The 23,022-nt window shown below is 54.8% G+C and overlaps 2 protein-coding genes across 3 annotated transcripts; one reads left to right on the top strand and one right to left on the bottom strand.

Annotated features, from left to right (window-relative positions):
- Positions 1-335: 335 nt before the first annotated feature.
- On the bottom strand, positions 336-3,115 carry nop10 (NOP10 ribonucleoprotein homolog (yeast)). Its single transcript, XM_072269980.1, has 2 exons — positions 2,780-3,115; positions 336-642 (listed from the first exon to the last, which is right to left on the bottom strand). Exons 1-2 carry the CDS (start codon positions 2,831-2,833, stop codon positions 502-504), a joined length of 195 nt encoding a protein of 64 aa, XP_072126081.1. The 5' UTR covers positions 2,834-3,115; the 3' UTR covers positions 336-501.
- Positions 2,883-22,999, top strand: LOC140203846 (solute carrier family 12 member 6-like). 2 transcript variants are annotated; one of them, XM_072269979.1, is made up of 12 exons: positions 2,883-3,679; positions 9,613-9,636; positions 12,016-12,104; positions 14,796-14,927; positions 15,518-15,664; positions 16,256-16,310; positions 17,874-18,004; positions 18,946-19,187; positions 19,908-20,110; positions 20,824-20,988; positions 21,676-21,774; positions 22,851-22,999. In XM_072269979.1, exons 1-12 carry the CDS (start codon positions 3,490-3,492, stop codon positions 22,910-22,912), a joined length of 1,539 nt encoding a protein of 512 aa, XP_072126080.1. In that variant the 5' UTR covers positions 2,883-3,489; the 3' UTR covers positions 22,913-22,999. The 2 variants fall into 2 exon arrangements, with proteins under 2 accessions (XP_072126080.1, XP_072126078.1); XM_072269977.1 differs by having other exon boundaries at positions 2,885-3,679; positions 9,613-9,657; positions 22,851-22,997.
- Positions 23,000-23,022: the final 23 nt, after the last annotated feature.

Below are 23,022 nucleotides of genomic sequence, written 5' to 3'. Positions count from 1 at the left end.
GTTCCCATCTCCGTATCCCTGGGTCAGACCCACACCGGGAGCACCGTGCACGGTTCCTGTCTCCGTATCCCTGGGTCAAACCCACACTGGGAACACCGTGCACAGTTCCCGTCTCCGTATCCCTGGGTCAGACCCTCACCGGGAGCACCGTGCACAGTTCCCGTCTCCGTATCCCTGGGTCAGACTCACACCGGGAGCACCGTGCACAGTTCCCAGCTCCGTGCCCCTAGGTCAGACCCACACCGGGAGCACCGTGCACAGTTCCCGTCTCCGTATGGGAATGGAGGAGAAGGGGGCAGCAAAGACATCGGATCACAAACCACACAGCACATCTATACGTTAACCCAGGCAGGTTTTATTGTGCGACAGTGTGTAACAGAACAATTATGGCTTTCTCCCCATAGGTAGCGAAGCCTCATCTCTCCTCGTGCACTCCACACAGGCGAAGCAAAAGCTCGTAGGACGGAGGGCGCTGTGGCCCGCTGGCCATCCGCCGGCCGGTCAGAAGGCAGGGGACGGCTGCTGAGTCAGCAGGATATTGAAGCGTTTCTTCAAAGTCACCCTGTGCCTGGAGTATTTGTCATCCGGCGAGAACCGTGCTGGGTGGGCCGTTGTGGTCACTTGACCCTGGGGGTCCACCTTCTGCACAGGGGGAGAGGAGAAAGGGAGAGATTAGAACACTAGAAGCAAAGAGTCACTCATTGTGCCCCCCCCCCATCCACAAATTCCTAGTGGACCATGACAGGGTGTTCTAAACCAACAGCCTGTCCTGGTCTGACCACAGAGACCCCATGGTTAAGAAAGTGCACCAACACCTCCATCTCCTTGGCGTGTCTCTGCCGACTGGCACTAGTGTTTACCACTCAGAGCATCGTAACCAGATGATCACAGCTCTGCCTGCGACGCAAGGGATTGCAGGCAGTTGTGGGCACAGCCCAGCACTCCGTCTGCATTTCCCGCGACCTTGGTAAAGCAGCTAGCACAATCAAAGACCCCACCTACATGGCACAGGAGCAGAAGTAGGCCATTTGGCCCATCAAGCCTACCCTATTCCATCATGGCCAGTTTATTAACCCTCTCAACCCCATCTTTGTAACTTTTGATAACCTGACTAATCAAGAACCTATCAACCTCTGCTTTAAATATACACAATAACCTGCCCTGCATTGCTGTTCATGGCAATAAATTTCACAGAGTGACCAAGCTCTGGCTACAGAAATTCCTCCTCATCTCTGTCCTCTATCCCGAGGGTGTGCACTCTGGTCCTAGACTCACCCACCGCAGGCAACATCCTCTCCGCATTCACTCTATCTAGGTCTTTCAATATTCCAGCCACACACACACACACACAAAACGCTGGAGGAACTCAGCAGGCCAGGCAACATCTATGGGAAAAGTAGTTGACGTTTCGGGCTGAGATCCTTCAAGCAGGACATATATGATAGGTATCAACGACATTCCTCTCTCACTCTTCTAATTTCCAGCGAGTACAGACCCAGAGCCATGCTCCTCATACATTAACCCTTTCATCCCCAGAATCATTCTTGTGAACCTCCTCGGGAGCCTTTCCAATGCCAGCACATCATTTCTTAGATAAAAGGTCCAAAATTACTCACAAACCTTCAAGTGTGGTCTGGCCAGTGCTTTCTAAAGCTTCATCCTTGCACCCATTCTGAGCTCAGAGACAGCTTCTACCCTGCTGTTGAATGGTCACCTATACAAGACGTTCCATTGACCTCACAATCTACGCACCGCGTTGTGACCTATGGATTTTATTATCTGCCTGTACTGTACTTCCTCTGGAAATTTAACACTTTATTCCGTGCTCTTTTATGGTTTTCCCTCATTGTAAAGCTGTAATGAAATTTTCTGCTTTACTGCCAGTGGGCACAGTTCAGCACATCATGAAAACCAGCCAGCCTCCTCCTGTCTCCCATGGACAGAAGATAAAACAGACTGAAATCACATATCACCAGGCTCAAAGACAGCTCCTACCCCTCCTTTCGAGTCATAGACCGTCTCAGAAGGGCCCTGTCCTAGTGAGATTTCCCCACTACAATCCTCGAGAAGTGGGGACCCTTCACCGTCCTCATCTCCTGCTGCTCCCTCTCTGACCGGCGGACAGCTTCCCTCAGTATGAACACCCTCCCCCATCTCATGCTGTTCAACTCTTCGTATTTCTGCCTTCACCCCTGTTCCTCTCCCTCATATCATCACCGACCTCTACGCATTGCCGATGACCCAATGAAACCAAGACTCTGACACCCACAGCATAACCGTAACTCTGACCTTGACCACTAACCTCGCTCTGACCCCCGACCACTAACCGCTTCGCTCGGATACCCGACCACTAACCCTCTCCCTCTGACCCCCGACCACTAACCCTCTCCCTCTGACCCCCGACCACTAACCCTCTCCCTCTGACCCCCGACCACTAACCCTCTCCCTCTGACCCCCGACCACTAACCCTCTCCCTCTGACCCCCGACCACTAACCTTCTCCCTCTGACCCCCGACCACTAACCCTCTCCCTCTGACCCCCGACCACTGACCCTCTCCCTCTGACCCCCGACCACTAACCCTCTCCCTCTGACCCCCGACCACTAACCCTCTCCCTCTGACCCCCGACCACTAACCTTCTCCCTCTGACCCCCGATCACTAACCCTCTCCCTCTGACCCCTGACCACCAACCGCTTCGCTCGGATTCCCGTCCAGGATCCTTCTCGCTCCACCCCCTGCTCCCTGCTCCCTAACGCACCCACAGGGCCCCGGTCCCGACCTTCAGGGTGTAGACTCGCTCGCCGTCACTGTTCAGGTAGTAATGCAGGAACATGGTCGCGGCTCCACGAGGGAATCAGCTCGCACTGAACACTGCGTCACTTCCGCTCCCAACGTCACCGGGGCACCGTCTGGACTGGCGGCGGAGGTGGTGGGACGCACCTACGCACTTCGGACTGTCCGGGCAGTACTGGAAGCGGAGCCTGCGCAGTGAGGGAGACTCCCGGCAGGACAGGCAGCGGCGCCTGCGCAGTGAGGGAGACTCCGTGCAGGACAGGCAGCGGCGCCTGCGCAGTGAGGCGCTAGCTGTCGGTGGGGAAGCGGCAGAGACGGAAGCTAGGTGGGGGGGGCTGGGGCGGTCAGGGACGGACGGCGTTTGCTGGCAGCGTGGTGAGCAGCGCCTGCGCACTGCAGTGTCCGTCGGGGCGGGAGGGAACGGCGCATGCGCAGATTGTTCCCCGGCTGTCTGACGGCGGCAGCGGCGAGCGGGAGCGCGCTGAGCGGTTCACGCCGCCGTCCGGTTACCGGCCCCGTAGGTCACAGCCTGTTGTCGCCCCTCTGGGGCGGAGCAGCCGGTCTCCGGCCGCCTATCGGATCCTGACCGCTGTTCCTGCCGACCACCGCCGCCGCCGCCGCCACCGCCACCGCCACCGCCAGTCGGTCGGTAGCGGGTCACCGATCGACTGCTGACGGCCGGCGGCCGGACACGGAATGGCCACGTCGGTGCGGTTCACGGTGACACCGACCCGCGCCGAGGACGTACCGGGGCTGGGGGGAGGCCCCGATGTCGCCGGCGGCGGGGGCGATGCGCCCGACCGGCTGCAGGACGGCGAGACGGCGGCATCGCAGGGAGTTGGCGACCCGGGACGATCAGCGAGCGGTGCGGTGGAAACGGGGGAAGGTGAGCGGAGAAAAGCCGGGTGAGAGGTACCGGTGCGGACGGGTCTGTCACTGTATAACACCGGGGTACAGTACCGGTGGGGATGGGTCTGTCACTGTATAACACCGGGGTACGGTACCGGTGGGGACGGGTCTGTCACTCTGTAGCACCAGGGTACGGTAACGGCGGGGATGGGTCTGTCACTGTATAACACTGGGGTACGGTACCAGTGGGGACGGGTCTGTCACTGTATAACACTGGGGTACGGTACCAGTGGGGACGGGTCTGTCGCTGTGTGACACCGGGGTATGGTACCGGTGTGGACAGGAATGTCACTGTATAACACCGGGGTATGGTACCGGTGGGAATGGGTCTGTCACTGTATAACACCGGGGTACAGTACGGGTCGGGATGGGTCTGTCACTGTATAACACTGGGGTATGGTACCGGTGGGGACAGGTCTGTCACTGTATAACACCGAGGTACGGTACCGGTGGGAATGGGTCTGTCACTGTATAACACTGGGGTACAGTACGGGTCGGGATGGGTCTGTCACTGTATAACACTGGGGTATGGTACCGGTGGGGGTGGGTCTGTCACTGTATAACACCGAGGTACGGTACCGGTGGGAATGGGTCTGTCACTGTATAACACTGGGGTATGGTACCGGTGGGGACGGGTCTGTCACTCTGTAGCACCAGGGTACGGTAACGGCGGGGATGGGTCTGTCACTGTATAACACTGGGGTACGGTAACGGCGGGGATGGGTCTGTCACTCTGTAGCACCAGGGTACGGTAACGGCGGGGATGGGTCTGTCACTGTATAACACTGGGGTACAGTACCAGTGGGGACGGGTCTGTCACCGTATAACACTGGGGTACGGTAACGGCGGGGATGGGTCTGTCGCTGTGTGACACCGGGGTACGGTACCGGTGTGGACAGGAATGTCACTGTATAACACCGGGGTATGGTACCGGTGGGGATGGGTCTGACACTCTGTAACTTCGGGGTACAGTACCAGTGGGCATGGGTCTGTCACTGTATAACACCAGGGTATGATACCATTGGAGATGGGTCTGTCACTGTATAACACTGGGGTGCGGTACTGGTGGGGATCGGTCTGTTACTGTATAACACTGGGGTATGGTACCGGTGGGGATGGGTCTGTCACTGTATAACACTGGGGTATGGTACCGGTGGGGATGGGTCTGTCACTGTATAACACTGGGGTGCGGTACTGGTGGGGATAGGTCTGTCACTGTATAACACTGCGGTACGGTACCGGTGGGGACGGGTCTGTCACTGTATAACACCGGGGTATGGTACCGGTGGGGGTGGGTCTGTCACTGTATAACACTGGGGTATGGTACCGGTGGGGGTGGGTCTGTCACTGTATAACACTGGGATACAGTACTGGTGGGGACGGGTCTGTCACTGTATAACACTGGGGTACGGTACCGGTGGGGATGGGTCTGTCACTGTATAACACTGGGGTACGGTACTGGTGGGGGTGGGTCTGTCACTGTATAACACTGGGGTACAGTGACAGTGGGGATGGGTCTGTCACTGTGTAACACCAGGGTATGGTACCAGTGGGAAGGTGTCAATCATTGTATAACACTGGGGTACAGTATGGCTGGGGATGGGTCTGTCACTTTATAACACTGGGGTACGGTACCGGTGGGGACGGGTCTGTCACTTTATAACACTGGGGTACGGTACCGGTGGGGACGGGTCTGTCACTTTATAACACTGGGGTACAGTATGGCTGGGGATGGGTCTGTCACTGTATAACACCCGGGTACAGTACCGCTGGGGACGGGTCTGTCACTGTATAACACCGGGGTACGGTACCAGTGGGGACGGGTCTGTCGCTGTGTGACACCGGGGTACGGTACCGGTGTGGACGGGAATGTCACTGTATAACACCGGGGTATGGTACCGGTGGGGATGGGTCTGACACTCTGTAACTTCGGGGTACAGTACCAGTGGGCATGGGTCTGTCACTGTATAACACCAGGGTATGATACCATTGGAGATGGGTCTGTCACTGTATAACACTGGGGTATGGTACCGGTGGGGATGGGTCTGTCACTGTATAACACTGGGGTGCGGTACTGGTGGGGACGGGTCTGTCACTGTATAACACTGGGGTATGGTACCGGTGGGGATGGGTCTGTCACTGTATAACACTGGGGTACGGTACCAGTGGGGACAGGTCTGTCACTGTATAACACGGGTACAGTACCGGTGGGGATGGGTCTGTCACTGTATAACACTGGGGTACGGTACTGGTGGGGATGGGTCTGTCAGTGTATAACACTGGGGTACTGTACTAATGGGAATGGGTCTATCACTGTATAACACTGGGGTACGGTACCGGTGGGGATGGGTCTGTCACTGTATAACACTGGGGTACGGTACTGGTGGGGACGGGTCTATCACTGTATAACACTGGGTTATTGTACTGGTGGGGATGGGTCTGTCACTGTGTAACACCAGGGTATGGTACCAGTGGGAAGATGTCAATCATTGTATTACACTGGGGTACGGTACCGGTGGGGATGGGTCTGTCACTTTATAACACTGGGGCACAGTACGGGTCGGGATGGGTCTGTCACTGTATAACACCAGGGTATGATACCATTGGAGATGGGTCTGTCACTGTATAACACTGGGGTACAGTACCGGTGGAGATGGGTCTGTCACTGTATAACACTGGGGTATGGTACCGGTGGGGATGGGTCTGTCACTGTATAACACTGGGGTACGGTACCGGTGGGGATGGGTCTGTCACTTTATAACACTGGGGCACAGTACGGGTCGGGATGGGTCTGTCACTGTATAACACCAGGGTATGATACCATTGGAGATGGGTCTGTCACTGTATAACACTGGGGTATGGTACCGGTGGGGGTGGGTCTGTCACTGTATAACACTGGGGTACGGTACTGGTGGGGACGGGTCTGTCACTGTATAACACTGCGTTATTGGACTGGTGGGGACGGGTCTGTCACTGTATAACACCGGGGTACGGTACCAGTGGGGACAGGTCTGTCACTGTATAACACTGGGGTACAGTACCGGTGGGGATGGGTCTGTCACTGTATAACACTGGGGTACGGTACTAATGGGAATGCGTCTGTCACTGTATAACACTGGGGTACGGTACCGGTGGGGATGGGTCTGTCACTGTATAACACTGGGGTACAGTACCGGTGGGGACGGGTCTGTCACTGTATAACACTGGGGTACGGTACCGGTGGGGATGGGTCTGTCACTGTATAACACTGGGGTACGGTACTAATGGGAATGCGTCTGTCACTGTATAACACTGGGGTACGGTACCGGTGGGGATGGGTCTGTCACTGTATAACACTGGGGTACGGTACTGGTGGGGACGGGTCTGTCACTGCATAACACAGGGGTACAGTGACAGTGGGGATGGGTCTGTCACTGTGTAACACCAGGGTATGGTACCAGTGGGAAGATGTCAATCATTGTATAACACTGGGGTACGGTACCGGTGGGGACGGGTCTGTCACTTTATAACACTGGGGTACGGTACCGGTGGGGACGGGTCTGTCACTTTATAACACTGGGGTACAGTATGGCTGGGGATGGGTCTGTCACTGTATAACACCCGGGTACAGTACCGCTGGGGACAGGCCTGTCACTGTATAACACTGGGTTATTGTACTGGTGGGGACGGGTGTGTCACTGTATAACACCGGGGTACGGTACCAGTGGGGACGGGTCTGTCACTGTATAACACCGTGGTACGGTACCAGTGGGGACGGGTCTGTCGCTGTGTGACACCGGGGTACGGTACCGGTGTGGACAGGAATGTCACTGTATAACACCGGGGTATGGTACCGGTGGGGATGGGTCTGACACTCTGTAACTTCGGGGTACAGTACCAGTGGGCATGGGTCTGTCACTGTATAACACCAGGGTATGATACCATTGGAGATGGGTCTGTCACTGTATAACACCAGGGTACGGTATGGGTGGGGATGGGTCTGTCACTGTATAACACTGGGGTACGGTACCGGTGGGGATGGGTCTGTCACTCTGTAACACCAGGCTACAGTACCGGTGGGGACAGGTCTGTCACTGTATAACACTGGGTTACAGTACCGGTGGGGATAGGTCTGTCACTGTATAACACTGGGGTACGGTATCAGTGGGGACGGGTCTGTCACTGTATAACACCAGGGTACGGTACCGATGGGGATGGGTCTGTCACTGTATAATATCAGGGTACGGTACTGGTGGGGATGGGTCTGTCACTGTATAACACCGGGATACGGTACTGGTGAGGATGGGTCTGTTACTGTATAACACTGGGATATAGTACAGGTGGGGACGAGTCTGTCACTGTGTAACATTGGGATACAATACTGGTGCGGACTGGACGTCACCATACAACACTTGTTATATCAGCTATATTTTCTCTTGGGATTATTCTGTTGATTGTGAATGTTTTCATGTCCTCTCTCTTCCACTTCCCCTTTCTAATGTGCTGAGTTTACCATATCCACCTGAAAGATCGGAACTGTGAGACAGTGGTCAGTGTGCATGTCAGCAAAATAATATCCCAGCTTCTGTACTCTTTGCCCTAACTGGTGAGGGCCAGTGTCCCAACACCTTCACTGCTTCTATCTTGAGGGTGCCATGTACCTGTAATCCCTCTCTCTCTCTACAACACTCTGCCATGCCCTGTGGAAGTCCTCCCTGGTGTGTTTTCCCAAGTGCAACATCTCATGCTGTGAATTAAAATCCATTAGTCAGTCCTCAGCCTACATCACCACCATTATGTGCCGAGTCATATGAAGTGTGATTGTGGTCTTTGACCGTGATTGTTCTTGGCCAAGTTTTCTACAGAAGTGGTTTGCCATTGCCTTCTTCTGGGCCAGTGTCTTTACAAGACGGGTGACCCCCAGTCATTAACAATACTCTTCAGAGATTGACTGCCTGGTGTCAGTGGTCGCATAACCAGGACTTGTGATCTGCACCAGCTGCTCGTACGACCATCCACCACCTGCTCCCATGGCTTCACCTGACTCTGATCAGGGGCTAAGCAGGTGCTACACCTTGCCCAAGGTGACCTGCAGGCTAGTGGGGGGAGACGTATCTCCACCCTGCCACCCAGCCTATATACCCAGTTGATTAAGACCCCCCCCCATAATGTTTCATAACCATCTATGCAATCTACAACACCAATTTTATCGTCATCTGGACACTAACTAGCTATGTCTGTGTCATTCATGGTCAAATTCTTTATATCGACAAAGGATTAACACCACTAGACATGGGGCTCTAGTCTGAGAAACAACCCTCGATTATCACTCACTGCTTCCTGCCACTGAGTCTATTGTGAATCCAACCTACTCTCTCCCCTAGATCCCATGCGATCTAAACTTTCAGACCGGCTTGCTATGATTAACCTTCTCAATGGCCTTGCTAAAGTCCACCTTGACAACACTCACTGCCCTACCACTTTGAAGAACACCAAGAGATTTGTTCATTGTCACTTCCCACTCAAAAAGCTGTGCTGACTGTCCCAGATCAGATCTTGTGCCTTCAAATCATGCTAGATCCTGTCTCTCAGAATCCCATCTAGTAACTTCCCCGTAACTAGTGAGTGTACAGATCTCTCCATGAGAGAGAGAGAAAACGAGGGACACTGATCAGTGCGCAGATCTTCCGCGGAAAGACGCCAGTTAGTGTACAGATCTTCCCCTGAGAGACACCGGTGAGTGTACAGATATCGCCCTGGGAGAGAGGGATTGAGTAACACCGATCTGTGTAAAGATGTCCCCTTGAAAGACAACAGTCAATGTACAGATCTCCTTGATAGAGAGAGACTATAGGTGTATAGATCTCCGTCTTTAGCCAGGATTTCTGATGGGATTTTGCCGTAAGTTAGTTGTTTTCTTATCTCTTGCAGACAGAAGTCAAAGCTCGGTTACAGGTGAACACATCAAGCTCCTAGGTACTGTGCACGATCTGGGAGAGTGGACGGTGGGAGTGAATGGGAAGGGATGGGTCCCATTGGGAGTGTGGACGGTGGGAGTGAATGGGAAGGACTGGGGTCCCATTGGGAGTGTGGATGGTGGGAGTGAATGGGAAGGACTGGGGTCCCATTGGGAGTGTGGACGGTGGGAGTGAATGGGAAGGGGTGGGGTCCCATTGGGAGTGTGGACGGTGGGAGTGAATGGGAAGGGATGGGTCCCATTGGGAGTGTGGATGGTGCGAGTGAATGACAAGGGGTGGGATCTCATTGGGAGTGTGGATGGTGCGAGTGAATGACAAGGGGTGGGATCTCATTGGGAGTGTGGATGGTGGGAGTGAATGGGAAGGGGTGGGGTCCCATTGGGAGTGTGGACGGTGGGAGTGAATGGGAAGGGATGGGTCCCATTGGGAGTGTGGACGGTGGGAGTGAATGGGAAGGGATGGGTCCCATTGGGAGTGTGGACGGTGGGAGTGAATGGGAAGGGATGGGTCCCATTGGGAGTGTGGATGGTGCGAGTGAATGACAAGGGGTGGGATCTCATTGGGAGTGTGGATGGTGGGAGTGAATGGGAAGGGATGGGTCCCATTGGGAGTGTGGATGGTGCGAGTGAATGACAAGGGGTGGGATCTCATTGGGAGTGTGGATGGTGGGAGTGAATGGGAAGGGGTGGGGTCCCATTGGGAGTATGGACGGTGGGAGTGAATGGGAAGGGATGGGTCCCATTGGGAGTGTGGATGGTGCGAGTGAATGACAAGGGGTGGGATCTCATTGGGAGTGTGGATGGTGGGAGTGAATGGGAAGGGGTGGGGTCCCATTGGGAATGTGGACGGTGGGAGTGAATGGGAAGGGGTGGGGTCCCATTGGGAGTGTGGACGGTGGGAGTGAATGGGAAGAACTGGGGTCCCATTGGGAGTGTGGATGGTGCGAGTGAATGACAAGGGGTGGGATCTCATTGGGAGTGTGGACGGTGGGAGTGAATGGGAAGGGGTGGGGTCCCATTGGGAGTGTGGACGGTGGGAGTGAATGGGAAGGACTGGGGTCCCATTGGGAGTGTGGACGGTGGGAGTGAATGGGAAGGGGTGAGGTCCCATTGGGAGTGTGGACGGTGGGAGTGAATGGGAAGGGGTGGGGTCCCATTGGGAGTGTGGACGGTGGGAGTGAATGGGAAGGGGTGGGGTCCCATTGGGAGTGTGGACGGTGGGAGTGAATGGGAAGGGATGGGTCCCATTGGGAGTGTGGATGGTGCGAGTGAATGACAAGGGGTGGGATCTCATTGGGAGTGTGGACGGTGGGAGTGAATGGGAAGGGGTGGGGTCCCATTGGGAGTGTGGACGGTGGGAGTGAATGGGAAGGGGTGAGGTCCCATTGGGAGTGTGGACGGTGGGAGTGAATGACAAGGGGTGGGATCTCATTGGGAGTGTGGACGGTGGGAGTGAATGGGAAGGGGTGGGGTCCCATTGGGAGTGTGGACGGTGGGAGTGAATGGGAAGGACTGGGGTCCCATTGGGAGTGTGGACGGTGGGAGTGAATGGGAAGGGGTGGGGTCCCATTGGGAGTGTGGACGGTGGGAGTGAATGGGAAGAACTGGGGTCCCATTGGGAGTGTGGACGGTGGGAGTGAATGGGAAGGGGTGGGGTCCCATTGGGAGTGTGGACGGTGGGAGTGAATGGGAAGGGGTGGGGTCCCATTGGGAGTGTGGACGGTGGGAGTGAATGGGAAGAACTGGGGTCCCATTGGGAGTGTGGGCGGTGGGAGTGAATGGGAAGGTGTGGGTCCCAATGGGAGTGTGAATGGTGGGAGTGAATGGGAAGGGGTGGGGTCCCATTGGGAGTGGGGACAGTGGGAGTGAATGGGAAGGGGTGGGGTCCCATTGGGAGTGGGGACAGTGGGAGTGAATGGGAAGGACTGGGGTCCCATTGGGAGTGTGGACGGTGGGAGTGAATGTGAAGGGGTGGGGTCCTATTGGGAGTGTGGACAGTAGGAGTGAATGGGAAGGGATAGGGTCCCATTGGGAATGTGGATGGTGGGAGTGAATGGGAAGGGATGGGTCCCATTGGGAGTGCGGACGGTGGGAGTGAATGGGAAGGGATGGGTCCCATTGGCAGTGTGGATGGTGGGAGTGAATGGGAAGGGGTGGGGTCCCATTGGGAGTGCGGACAGTGGGAATGAATGAGAAATGGGGTTTATTTGGAGTCCAGACAGTGGGAGTTGACTGGATGTGTGTACTGAGAGTGAGGAATTTACCCTGGTATGAGCTGTTTACCCTGGTGTGATGGAAGTGTGGGTGGTAGGGAGGGGGAGTCTCTTGCACTGAGTGATTACCATCCTCCTCCACAGGGGACCACCCGGATAAGGACCTCACCATTTTCCTCAACAAGGACTACACGGGGAATGTGTATGGAGATAGGAACCTGGCTCTGTTTGAGGTAACATTCAATGTGACCACAGGATCAGGGATTGCATCTGTTAGCCCAACACACGCCAGTAAGGGGTGGCCACTTGGTTGGTGAGGAAGGACTAACTGGAGACACCCAAGAAGCTCTGGAGGAACTCATTGAGAACCTATGGAGGGGAATAAACAGTTGAAGTTTCAGGCCGAGACCCTTAATCAGGACTGGGAAGGTAGAGGGCAAAAACCAGAATAAAAAGGAGTGGAGACGGGAAGGACAACAAAGCGGCTGGTGACAGGTGCAGCCAGGTAAGGGTGGAAGGGCAGGGGCTGAAGTAAGAAACTAGGAGGTAATAGGTTTAAGAGGAAGAAGAAACCTGATTAGAGAGGATAGTGGACCATAGGAGAAAGGAAAGAGGGCACCAGAGGGAGGTGATGGGCAGCTGAGGAGAAGAGAGGGGTAAGAGGGGAATTCAATTGAATTGACTTTATTTCTTACATCCTTCACATACATGAGGAGTAAAAATCTTTACGGCCTGAAAACTATGCGGCACTTGTTTTTGTAATGTGCATACTATAAATACTTAGAAAGAAAATTCAAAAATCACATACTTTTGATTTTATTTATTAATTAAAGAAAGGAAGGAACAAAGATAATCTTTCACATTGCATTCACAGGGCTGGTGGTTTATTAATGAGCTGTCAGCTTCCATTCTGTGTTTATTGTTACAATTTATAACATAATGTTGTAACTTGAAACACTGATAATGTAAAAACATTGAAGCTTAAAAATGTTTCAAAGAAAAGGTTGTGGTAGGAGTTATTAATTTACAAAATTCATGCATTCACACATAATTACAGAATATTTTACAATCAGCATAGATTTCAAAAATATATATTTAAGTCATTTCAAAATGATATTAACATTACAGACAATAGGTGCAGGAGTAGGCCATTCAGCCCTTCGAGCCAGCACTACCATTCACTGTGATCATGGCTGATCATTCACAATCAGTACCCTTTTCCTGCCTTCTCCCCATATCCCTTCGCTCTGCTATCTTTAATAGCTCTATCTAACTCTTTCTTGAAAGAATCCAGAGAATTGGCCTCCACTGCCTTCTGAGGCAGAGCATTCCACAGAACCACAACCCTCTGTGTGAAAAAGTTTTTCCTCAGCTCCGTTCTAAATGGTCTACCCCTTACTCTTAAACTGTGGCCTCTCGTTCTGGACTCCCCCAACATTGGGAACATGTTTCCTGCCTCTGGCGTGTCCAATCCCTTAATAATCTTATATGTTTCAATCAGATCCCCTCTCATCCTTCTAAATTCCAGTGTATACAAGTCCAGTCACTCCAATCTTTCAACATATGACAATCCCGCCATCCTGGAAATTAACCTCATGAACCTACGCTGCACTCCCTCAATAGCAAGAATGTCCTTCCTCAAATTTGGAGACCAAAACTGCACACAATACTCCAGATGTGGTCTGGCCAGGGCCCTGTACAACTGCAGAAGGACCTCTTTACTCCTATACTCAACCCCCCTTGTTATGAAGGCCAACATGGCATTAGCTTTCTTCACTGCCTGCTGTACCTGCATGCTTACTTTCAGTGACTGATGAACAAGGACACCTAGATCTCATTGTACTTCCTCTTTTCCTAACTTGACACCATTCAGATAGTAATCTGCCTTCCTGTTCTTGCCACCAAAATGGATAACCTCACATTTATCCACATTAAACTGCATCTGCCATGCATCTGTCCACTCACCCAACCTGTCCAAGTCACCCTGCATTCTCATAACATCCTCCGCACGTTTCACACTGCCACTCAGCTTTGTGTCATCTGCAAATTTGCTAATGTTACTTTTAATCCCTTCATCTAAATCATTAATGTATATTGTAAATCGCTGCGGTCCCAGCACTGAGCCTTGCGGTACCCCACTAGTCATATTATGTAAAAGAAAATTCCAGCTGCATGTCAACAAAGGCTATATGTGTGGAAGCGTTTCCGTCACTGGGCGGCCACGCACCCACAGGGAGCAATGGCCATGGGAAATCCTGGCTATTGCGTCAGACAGAGTGGAAGTTCAGACAAAGTTGCCCCTTTGGTCTTTGCGAGGCCCTAGTAAGTTTTTCTCCCTCAATATACATAAAATGCCGCCTTCTTGCCCTCCAGATTTCCTCCCCGTGTACATTTCTACAGTGCACAGAGCAAGGTTACTCTATGAAGTGGTTCCCCCAGTCTCGCCGATGCAGAGGAGGCTGATACAGTAGACGGCCCTGACAGGCTCCCAGGTGGGGTGCTGCCTCACCTGGAAGGGCGTTCGGGGCCCTGAACGGTGGTGGGTGGAAGCACTTGCAGGGATAAATGCCGGGAGGGAGATCGGTAGGGAGGGGTGAATGGACAAGGCAGTAAGGAGAGAGTGAATCCTGCGGAAAGTGAAGGGGTGGGGGGGGGGGAGAGAGAGAGAAGGTGCTTGAAGGCAGGATCCCATTGGAAGTGGCGAGGAATGGTGTGCTCAACACGGAGGCTGGCGGGCTGGTCCAGGGTCCACTCTACAGCCATGATGAGGCCAAGCAGGCTGAGGGACTGAGGGCAGTGGGAGCTGGGACAGGAGGGGAGTGGGGTCAGCGTGGGTCAGTATGTGGGGGGGAGGGTGGAACGGGTTCAGGTGGGCAGTGCAGGCTCACCCTCTGTCTGCCCCCCCCCCACCCTAACCCCCACAGGAAGAGCTGGACACCCGACCCAAGGTGTCGTCCTTGCTGAACCGGATGGCGAACTACACCAACCTGCCACAAGGGGCCAGGGAGCACGAGGAGGCTGAGAGTGTGGGCGACGGACGCAATAGTATGGTGAAGGTGAGGCCGAGAACCCTCTGGGACTCCTCCCCCCGTCCCCTCTGGGACCCCTCCATCTCGCCCCCCCCCCTCCCATTCTGACACCCTCCCCCATCCGATTTGGCACCCGTACCCCCGGCCCCTCGCACCCTTACCCCATGGCCCCGCTGGGACCCTTCCCCGTCCTCTCAGGGACCCCACTCTTACATCCCCTTGGGCCTTCCCTCCCTTCACCACCTCCCTGTCCTATTTGTCCCCCATCCCTCCAAGACCCTCTTCCGTCCTCTGTGGAATCTTCCTTTTACTTATTTTCTCCGGGTCCCTTCCCTTCCCCAGCACTCCCCTTGACTCCAACACCCATCGCTCCATTTTCTCTGGGATCTTCCCTACCCTCCCCCTTCTCTCTAGGAGGCTCCTCCTGTTCCCAGCCCTCCCTGTCTCCTCCCTCCAAGACACTTCCCCCTTCCTCTCGGTCCCCTTGTCCCTTTCTGTTGCACCTCCCTCCTCCTCCACCCTGTCTCCCAACCTAGTGCTCGCAATTGTTTGCCTGTATAAGGGGGTGTTATATCACATATATATTTACCCCCTTTCTCACTCTCTCCCTCTCCTAGGGCCCAAAGATGGGAACATTAGTTGGTGTCTTCCTTCCCTGCCTGCAGAATATCCTTGGGATCATCCTGTTCCTCCGGCTCACCTGGGTGGTGGGTACCGCCGGGGTCCTACAGGCCCTCTGCATCGTCCTGCTCTGCTGCTGCTGTGTGAGTGCTCGGGGAGAGTGTGGGTGGGAGGGTGGCTGTGGTAGGGGGGTTTGCGGCGGTGGGGAGGGTGTGGGTGGTGCAGACAGGGACGGAGCTGTGAAGGGTTAGGCTTCAGGGATCTAAACTCTCTCTCCTTCAGCCCCCTTGAGCCAGTCACAACTCTCATTTGCTTTCCCTCTCCACACTTCCTGAACTTTCAGTTCTCCCTATTCTAGGCTCCCTTGTCCTATCTCTTGCTTTTTCTTTCTTTCTCTCTCTCTCTCTCTCTCTCCTTCTCTCTCTCTCCCTCTCCCCCTCCCCCTCTTTCTCCTCTTTCCCTCTCCCACTCTCCCACAACCTCTCCCCTCCACACCATCCCCCTCCTGCATCCTCTTGCTCTCCCTCTCTCTCCTTTTGCTCTCGCACACTTTCTCTCTTTCTCATCTCCCATCCATCACCGTATCCCTCTCCCTCTTACACTCCCGCTCTCTTTCTCCCCCTCACCACCTATCCATCCTCATCTCTGCCCCTTTTACTACCCCTTTTCCTCCTGCCGCTCCAAGCCTGCCTGTCTGTCCTCTCTGGTGTACTGACGACTGTTTTGTGTTACAGACCATGTTGACAGCGATTTCGATGAGTGCTATTGCCACCAATGGTGTTGTCCCAGGTACGGGTGGGGGCTTGTTACATACTCAACTTCTCCCTGCCTTATCCTTTCATTCTGTCTTTGCCTGGTGTCTGTCTGTCTCTCACTGTTCCTCTGTGTGCGCACACTCTTTCCTCTCCCTGTCCTTTGCCCCTCTTTCTGTCACTCTCCCCCTCTCCCTGCTCCCTGTATCTCTCCCTCCCCCATGTCTCTCCACCCCCCCCCCCGTCTCTCCTCAACACTGACAAGTGTGGACAGCCAGACACAACCGTTACAAGTGTGGACAGTGAGACACAACCGTGACAAGAGTGGACAGTCAGACACAATAGTGACCAGTGTGAACAGTGAGACACAACCGTGACAAGAGTGGACAGTCAGACACAATAGTGACCAGTGTAGACAGTGAGACACAATAGTGACAAGTGTGGACAGTCAGACACAATAGTGACCAGTGTGGACAGTCAGACACAATAGAAACAAGTGTGAACAGTGAGACACAATAGTGACAAGTGTGAACAGTGAGACACAGTAGTGACCAGTGTGGACAGAGAGACACAACTTTGACAAGGGAACACAATTCATCATAAATTGTACGCACATCCGCAGTGTTTGGAACAAACCATCTGCAGTGCAAAGTGGCTGCTGTGTTGCTGTACTGCGGTAGTGATTAGGAGTGTGCTGCTTGGTTCGAGAATTGAATGGTTCAAGGGAAGTATCTGTTCCTGAACCTGGTGGTGTGGGACTTCAGCTGTCTGTATTTCCTGCCCAATGGGCGCTGTGAGAAGTTGGCTTTGTACGGATGGATGGTAAAGTCTTTGATGATGTTGCCTCCTGCAGATTCTACTGATGGTGGGAAGGGATGTGCCTGGGATGTTTTAGACAGATTCTGGTACCGTCTGCAGACTCTTGTATTCCTGTCCGTTTGAGTTTCCTGTACCCAACTGTGTCCTTCTGAACTTTTCCTATCCACACTAAGTGTGCTGAAATAATGTTGTTTTTGTCTGAACTACTTCATTTCAGTGTCTCGCAGTCTTTATTTTTATGTATTTCACTTCCTGTGTCTGTCCCACTTGCTGGTCCTTCCCCATTCCTCTTTCTTATCTCTATGTTCCCTCTTTCAGCCCCTCCTCCCCGTTCTCTCCCTCCCTCCCTCCCCTTCTCTCCCTCCCTCCCCCTTCTCTCCCTTCCCCCTTCTCTCCCTCCCCCTTCTCTCCCTCCCCGCTTCTCTCCCTCCCCCTTCTCTCCATCCCTCCCCTTCTCTCCCTCCTCCCCCTCACTCCTCCCCCTCTCACCCTCCTCCCCCCCCTTCTCTCTCTTCCTCCCCTTCTCTCTCTCCCTCCCTCCCCCCTCTCCTCCCCCCCTACACACTCTCTCTCTCTCACTCTCTCTCTCTCCCCTCTGCTCTTCTCTATCTGTTCCCACTCTCTGTCCTACTCAGTTTCTCTGCAAACTGTCTCTTTCTACTCCCCTCTCTCTGCTCATCGCCTTGTCCCTCTCCCCACAGGCCCACCCATTCACCCCATCTTTCTCTGTAGCTCGCCCCCGGCCCACCCGCTCTCTCTCACAATGTGGTCTTTCTGCCAGCGGGGGGATCTTACTTTATGATCTCCCGGTCACTGGGCCCGGAGTTCGGGGGAGCAGTCGGCCTCTGTTTCTACCTGGGGACCACGTTTGCAGGAGCCATGTACATTCTGGGAGCCATCGAGATCCTGTTGGTGAGTGTCAACGTATCTGTTCTGTGCTGTGGAGGGAGATTCACTCTGTGTCTGACCCCGGGAGTGTGTGATGGGACGGTGTGGAAGGAGATTCACTCTTTGATCTGACCCCGGGAGTGTGTGATGGGACGGTGTGGAGGGAGCTTCACACTGTGTAGAACCCTAGGAGTGTGTGATGGGATGGTGTGGAGGAAGATTCACTCTGTGTCTGACGCTGAGAGTGTGTGATGGGACGGTGTGGAGAGAGTTTCACTCTGTGTCTGACCCCGGGAGTGTGTGATGGGACAGTGTGGAGGGAGATTCACCCTGTGCCTGACCCCGGGAGTGTGTGATGGGACGGTGTGGAGAGAGTTTCACTCTGTGTCTGACCCCGGGAGTGTGTGATGGGACGGTGTGGAGGGAGATTCACTCTGTGTCTGACCCCGGGAGTGTGTGATGGGACGGTGTGGAGGGAGATTCACTCTGTGTCTGACCCCGGGAGTGTCTGATGGGATGGTGTGGAGGGAGTTTCACCCTGTGTCTGACCCCGGGAGTGTCTGATGGGACGGTGTGGAGGGAGTTTCACCCTGTGTCTGACCCCGGGAGTGTCTGATGGGACGGTGTGGAGGGAGTTTCAGTCTGTGTCTGACCCCGGGAGTGTGTGATGGGACGGTGTGGAGGGAGATTCACTCTGTGTCTGACCCCGGGAGTGTCTGATGGGATGGTGTGGAGGGAGTTTCACCCTGTGTCTGACCCCGGGAGTGTCTGATGGGACGGTGTGGAGGGAGTTTCACCCTGTGTCTGACCCCGGGAGTGTCTGATGGGACGGTGTGGAGGGAGTTTCAGTCTGTGTCTGACCCCGGGAGTGTGTGATGGGACGGTGTGGAGGGAACCTCACTTTGTGCACTGGGTAGGCGGTTTAAAGTGCTGGTGGCTCCCTCACAGGCCCTCTGCCCCCACAGACATACATGTCCCCAAAGATGGCCATCTTCCATACGGATGACGTGAATGCGGAGACGGCGGCCATGCTGAACAACATGCGTGTGTATGGAACCTGCTTCCTGATCCTCATGGCCCTGGTGGTCTTCGTGGGAGTCAACTACGTCAACAAGTTTGCCTCAGTCTTCCTGGGCTGTGTGGTTATCTCCATCCTCTCCATCTATGTGGGGGCCATCAAGTCTGCCTTCTTTCCACCCGACTTCCCGTACGTATTCGTGAGACCTTCCTCTCTTCGTCTTGGACCCCTTCTCCGTCCGTGACCTTCCCCTTCCCCGAACCATCCTCTTCATTCTTGAGCCCCACCCCCTGCCAAACCTCCGTTGTCCCTCGACAAACCACTCTGTCTCTGGAATTCCTTTGATTTCTCTCCCTGCTTCTCCAAGTGCCCTATCCATTCCCAAACTCCGTCTCCTCCTAAGAACCTCCATCCATCCTAGAAACACTTCTTCCCTCTCCGGACTTCCTTGTCCATCCTGGAAAGCCTTCCCTCCCTCCCTGAACCCCTGCCTCTCCTTCCTGGACACTCTCCCTCCCCAATCCCCTGTATTCTATCCCCTCTCCCTCCCAGATCTCCTGTCCCACACCCCGAAACCTACTCCCCAACGCCTGGACTCCCTCTCCCTCCCAGATCTCCTGTCTCACACCCCGAAACCTACTCCCCAATGCCTGGACTCCCTCTCCCTCCCAGATCTCCCCACTCACTCCCTGAAGTCCCACTCCCCAATGCCTGGACTCCCTCTCCCTCCCAGATCTCCTGACTCACTCCCCGAAGCCCCACTCCCCCAGATTCCCCTCTCCCTCCCTGATTTCCACCCCCCAAGTGCTTTCTTACTACTGATTTTGTTTACAATGTTCTCTCTTTCCCTGCTCCCCATTTCTTTCTCGTCCTCTCCCCCTCCCTCGCCGTGCTTCCCCCCCCACACAGGGTGTGCATGTTGGGGAACCGCACGCTCTCAGCCCACTCGTTCACCAGCTGCGCCAAGGAAGTGCCAGGCCACAACCAGACGGGAGGCTCCGAGCTCTGCAATTACTTCTGCGACTCCAATGGCTCCTGTGACCCCTACTTCATGCACAACAACGTCACTCCCATCCAGGCCATCCCTGGACTGGCCAGCGGCATCATCGTCGGTGGGTGCAGCTCGGGGTGGGGGGTGGTGGGGGGGAGTGAGAGGGGAGGCAGGAAAGGGGTGAAAAGGCGGTGGAGGGGTGAGGATAGGTTGGATAGGAGAGAGGGATGTAGGAGGGACAAGTGGGTAATGGACGGTGGAGAGATGAGGTTGAGGATGCAAATGGGATAGGGGCATTAAGGGAGGGGAGGGAGAGGGAGGCAAAAGGGAAATGAAGTGAGTGGGTGTGGGAGAGGGAGGTGATAGGGTGGGAGGACGTGAGCTGAGAGCAGGATAGGGTGAAAAGGGATGGAGGATAGGTGAGGGTCCAGGGAGAGGAGATGCTGGTGTGGGGGAGGGCTGATCGAGTGGAGAGGGAGGGAGGGAGGGGAGATACAGAGGGTGTATGTGGTATGGCGTGAAGAGGGAGTGAGGTGTGGGTGAGGGAGGGAGCAATCTGAAGGGGAATGTGATGGGGTGAGGAGAAGGGAGGAGTTGTGGGGGATGTTAGGGAGGGAGGTGGGTGTAGACGGATGGAGGGATTAGGGAGAGGGGACATAGGTAAGGAAAGGCAGAATTGAGTGAAATGGAGGTAAGGGAGCGATGGAGTTGACAGGTTAGAGAGGGAGGTGGAGGATGGGTGGAAGGGAAGTGAGGGGTTAGGAGGGGAGGGAGCTGAGGGTGCAGGATAAGTCCCCCCCTCCCCCAGCACTGACGCCCTGTTCCCTACCCCAGAGAACCTGTGGAGCCAGCACGAGGAGAAGGGGCGAATCGTGGAGAAGGCCTCACTGCCCTCGGTCGACGTCCACGGCTCCACCAGCAACCATCTGCCCTACATTTTCACCGACATCACCACCTCCTTCACCATCCTGGTCGGCATCTTCTTCCCCTCTGTCACCGGTAATGCCACCTCTCTCCCTCTCTCCCTCTCTCCCTCTCTCCCTCTCTCCCTCTCTCCCTCTCCCTCTCCCTCTCTCTCTCCCTCTCTCCCTCTCTCCCTCTCCCTCTGTCTCTCTCTCTCTCTCTCTGGGGTAGGGGAGAGTTGTTTCAGTTAGAGGTAAATCTGCCTGTCCGTTTAACCCCTATGTTAGTGGCTGTGAGGCCACTGGGGGGGTGCTGTGCTAGAGGCTTTGGAATGATTAGTTTTGGGGAGGTATAACTAGGGAATGTATGAGATCGGAGCAGAGAAAGATTAAACAACTCTGGAATTGCGATGTTAACCACTGAAGCTACTGGGAATCTGCAACGAAAGAGGTGCGGAAAATAGTCAGCATCTGTGAAGACAGGGTCAACATCACGGACTGTGTAGGGCGAGAAAACGGGGAATCAAAGATTGCGGAGAGGCAGGGAAGGAGGGTGGAGGGAACGGAGGGTGTCCGTGTTAGGAAAAGATGGGGGCAATCCAGACGATACAAATGCTGCTGCTTCCATTCAAGGGAAGGAAGTGATTTCTTGTTGTCAGTGGAGGGGTAGGTCCGGGTGTAGGGGGGGGGGTATAACTGACTCTACCCTCTCCCTACAGGTATCATGTCCGGGTGTAGGGGAAGGATGTGATGTCCTGTTACTGACTGTACTCTCTGCCCACAGGTATCATGGCTGGCTCCAACCGCTCTGGGGATCTGAAAGATGCCCAGAAGTCGATCCCCATGGGGACCATCCTGGCCATTCTCACCACCTCCCTTGTCTGTATCCTTCCTACGTGAACCAATCTTGGTCTCCCATGCCCCTCCCCTACCCCATCAACCCTCTTCTCCCTACCCATCCCTCCCTCCCTCGTCTGTATCCTGCCGGTTATAAGGGGGTTGGCTGAACCCCAGTGTCCCTCCACTTATCACCCTCCCTGTCTCTCTCTCTCTCTCTCTCTCTCTCTCTCTCTCTCTCTCTCTCTCCCAACTCTCACACTTCCCTTCCCTTCCTTCCTAATCCTCACTCTCTCCCTCCTGCTCCATCCTCTCTCCCTCTTCTCTCCCCCTCATCCTCTCTCCCTCTTCTCTCCCCTATCTTCCTTCCCTCCTTCCCTTCCTAATCCTCACTCTCTCCCTCCTCCTTCATCTTCTCTCCCTCTTCTCTCCCCCTCCTCCATCCTCTCTCCCTCTTCTCTCCCCCCTCATCCTCTCTCCCTCTTCTCTCCCCTATCTTCCTTCCCTCCCTCCCTTCCTAATCCTCACTCTCTCCCTCCTCCATCCTCTCTCCCTCTCCTCCATCCTCTCTCCCTCTTCTCTCCCTCTCCTCCATCCTCTCTCCCTCTTTCTCTCCCCTGTCCTTCATCCTCTCTCCCTCTTCTCTCCCCTATCTTCATCCTCTCTCCCTCTTCTCTCCCCTATCTTCCTTCCCTCCCTCCCTGAGGAACAGGAACGGTACAGAGCCAAGGCTCTCACCTGGGGGCAGGTGGGAAGGAGGGAGCTCCCAGTCCCCAGTGATGTGTGTACCTGCGTACTCTGCACCTACATCTGTCCACATTCCTGTGTGGCCGTGTGCCCCATCCGTGTACCCTTGTACGCAGTCCGTGTACGTATATAGACTGTGCCCGCGTGTGTATACCCGGTTCCTGCCGAGTGTTTGCAGTCCAGAATGCGTGTCTCACCCCGTGTGTACACTGTCTAATGTAGGCAGTCCTCGCCATGTGTGTACAAAGTTTGGTGCTCATGGGCACTGTCCTGTGTGTGTACAGGGTCCGGCGTCTGCAGCCCCCCCCCCCATCCTTTGTGTGTACGTGGTCCCGCCCCATGTGTGGGGTCCAACCTTTCCTTGACCCAGGACAGACATCACCACCATCATCCTGTTTGGTGCCTGTATGGACGGAGTCGTTCTCCGGGACAAGTAAGGTCACTGACACCCCCCCTCTCTCGGCTGCCCACACCGGGGCGGGGAGAGCAGGGGACGGTGGTGTTTGGGGTAACAGGGTGTCTGTGGGTTGAGCATTTCAGTGTGCGG

Source organism: Mobula birostris, chromosome 10 (genome assembly GCF_030028105.1).
Source record: "Mobula birostris isolate sMobBir1 chromosome 10, sMobBir1.hap1, whole genome shotgun sequence".
NCBI classification, from domain to species: domain Eukaryota; kingdom Metazoa; phylum Chordata; class Chondrichthyes; order Myliobatiformes; family Myliobatidae; genus Mobula; species Mobula birostris.
This window is presented reverse-complemented; position numbering and strand designations above follow the sequence as displayed.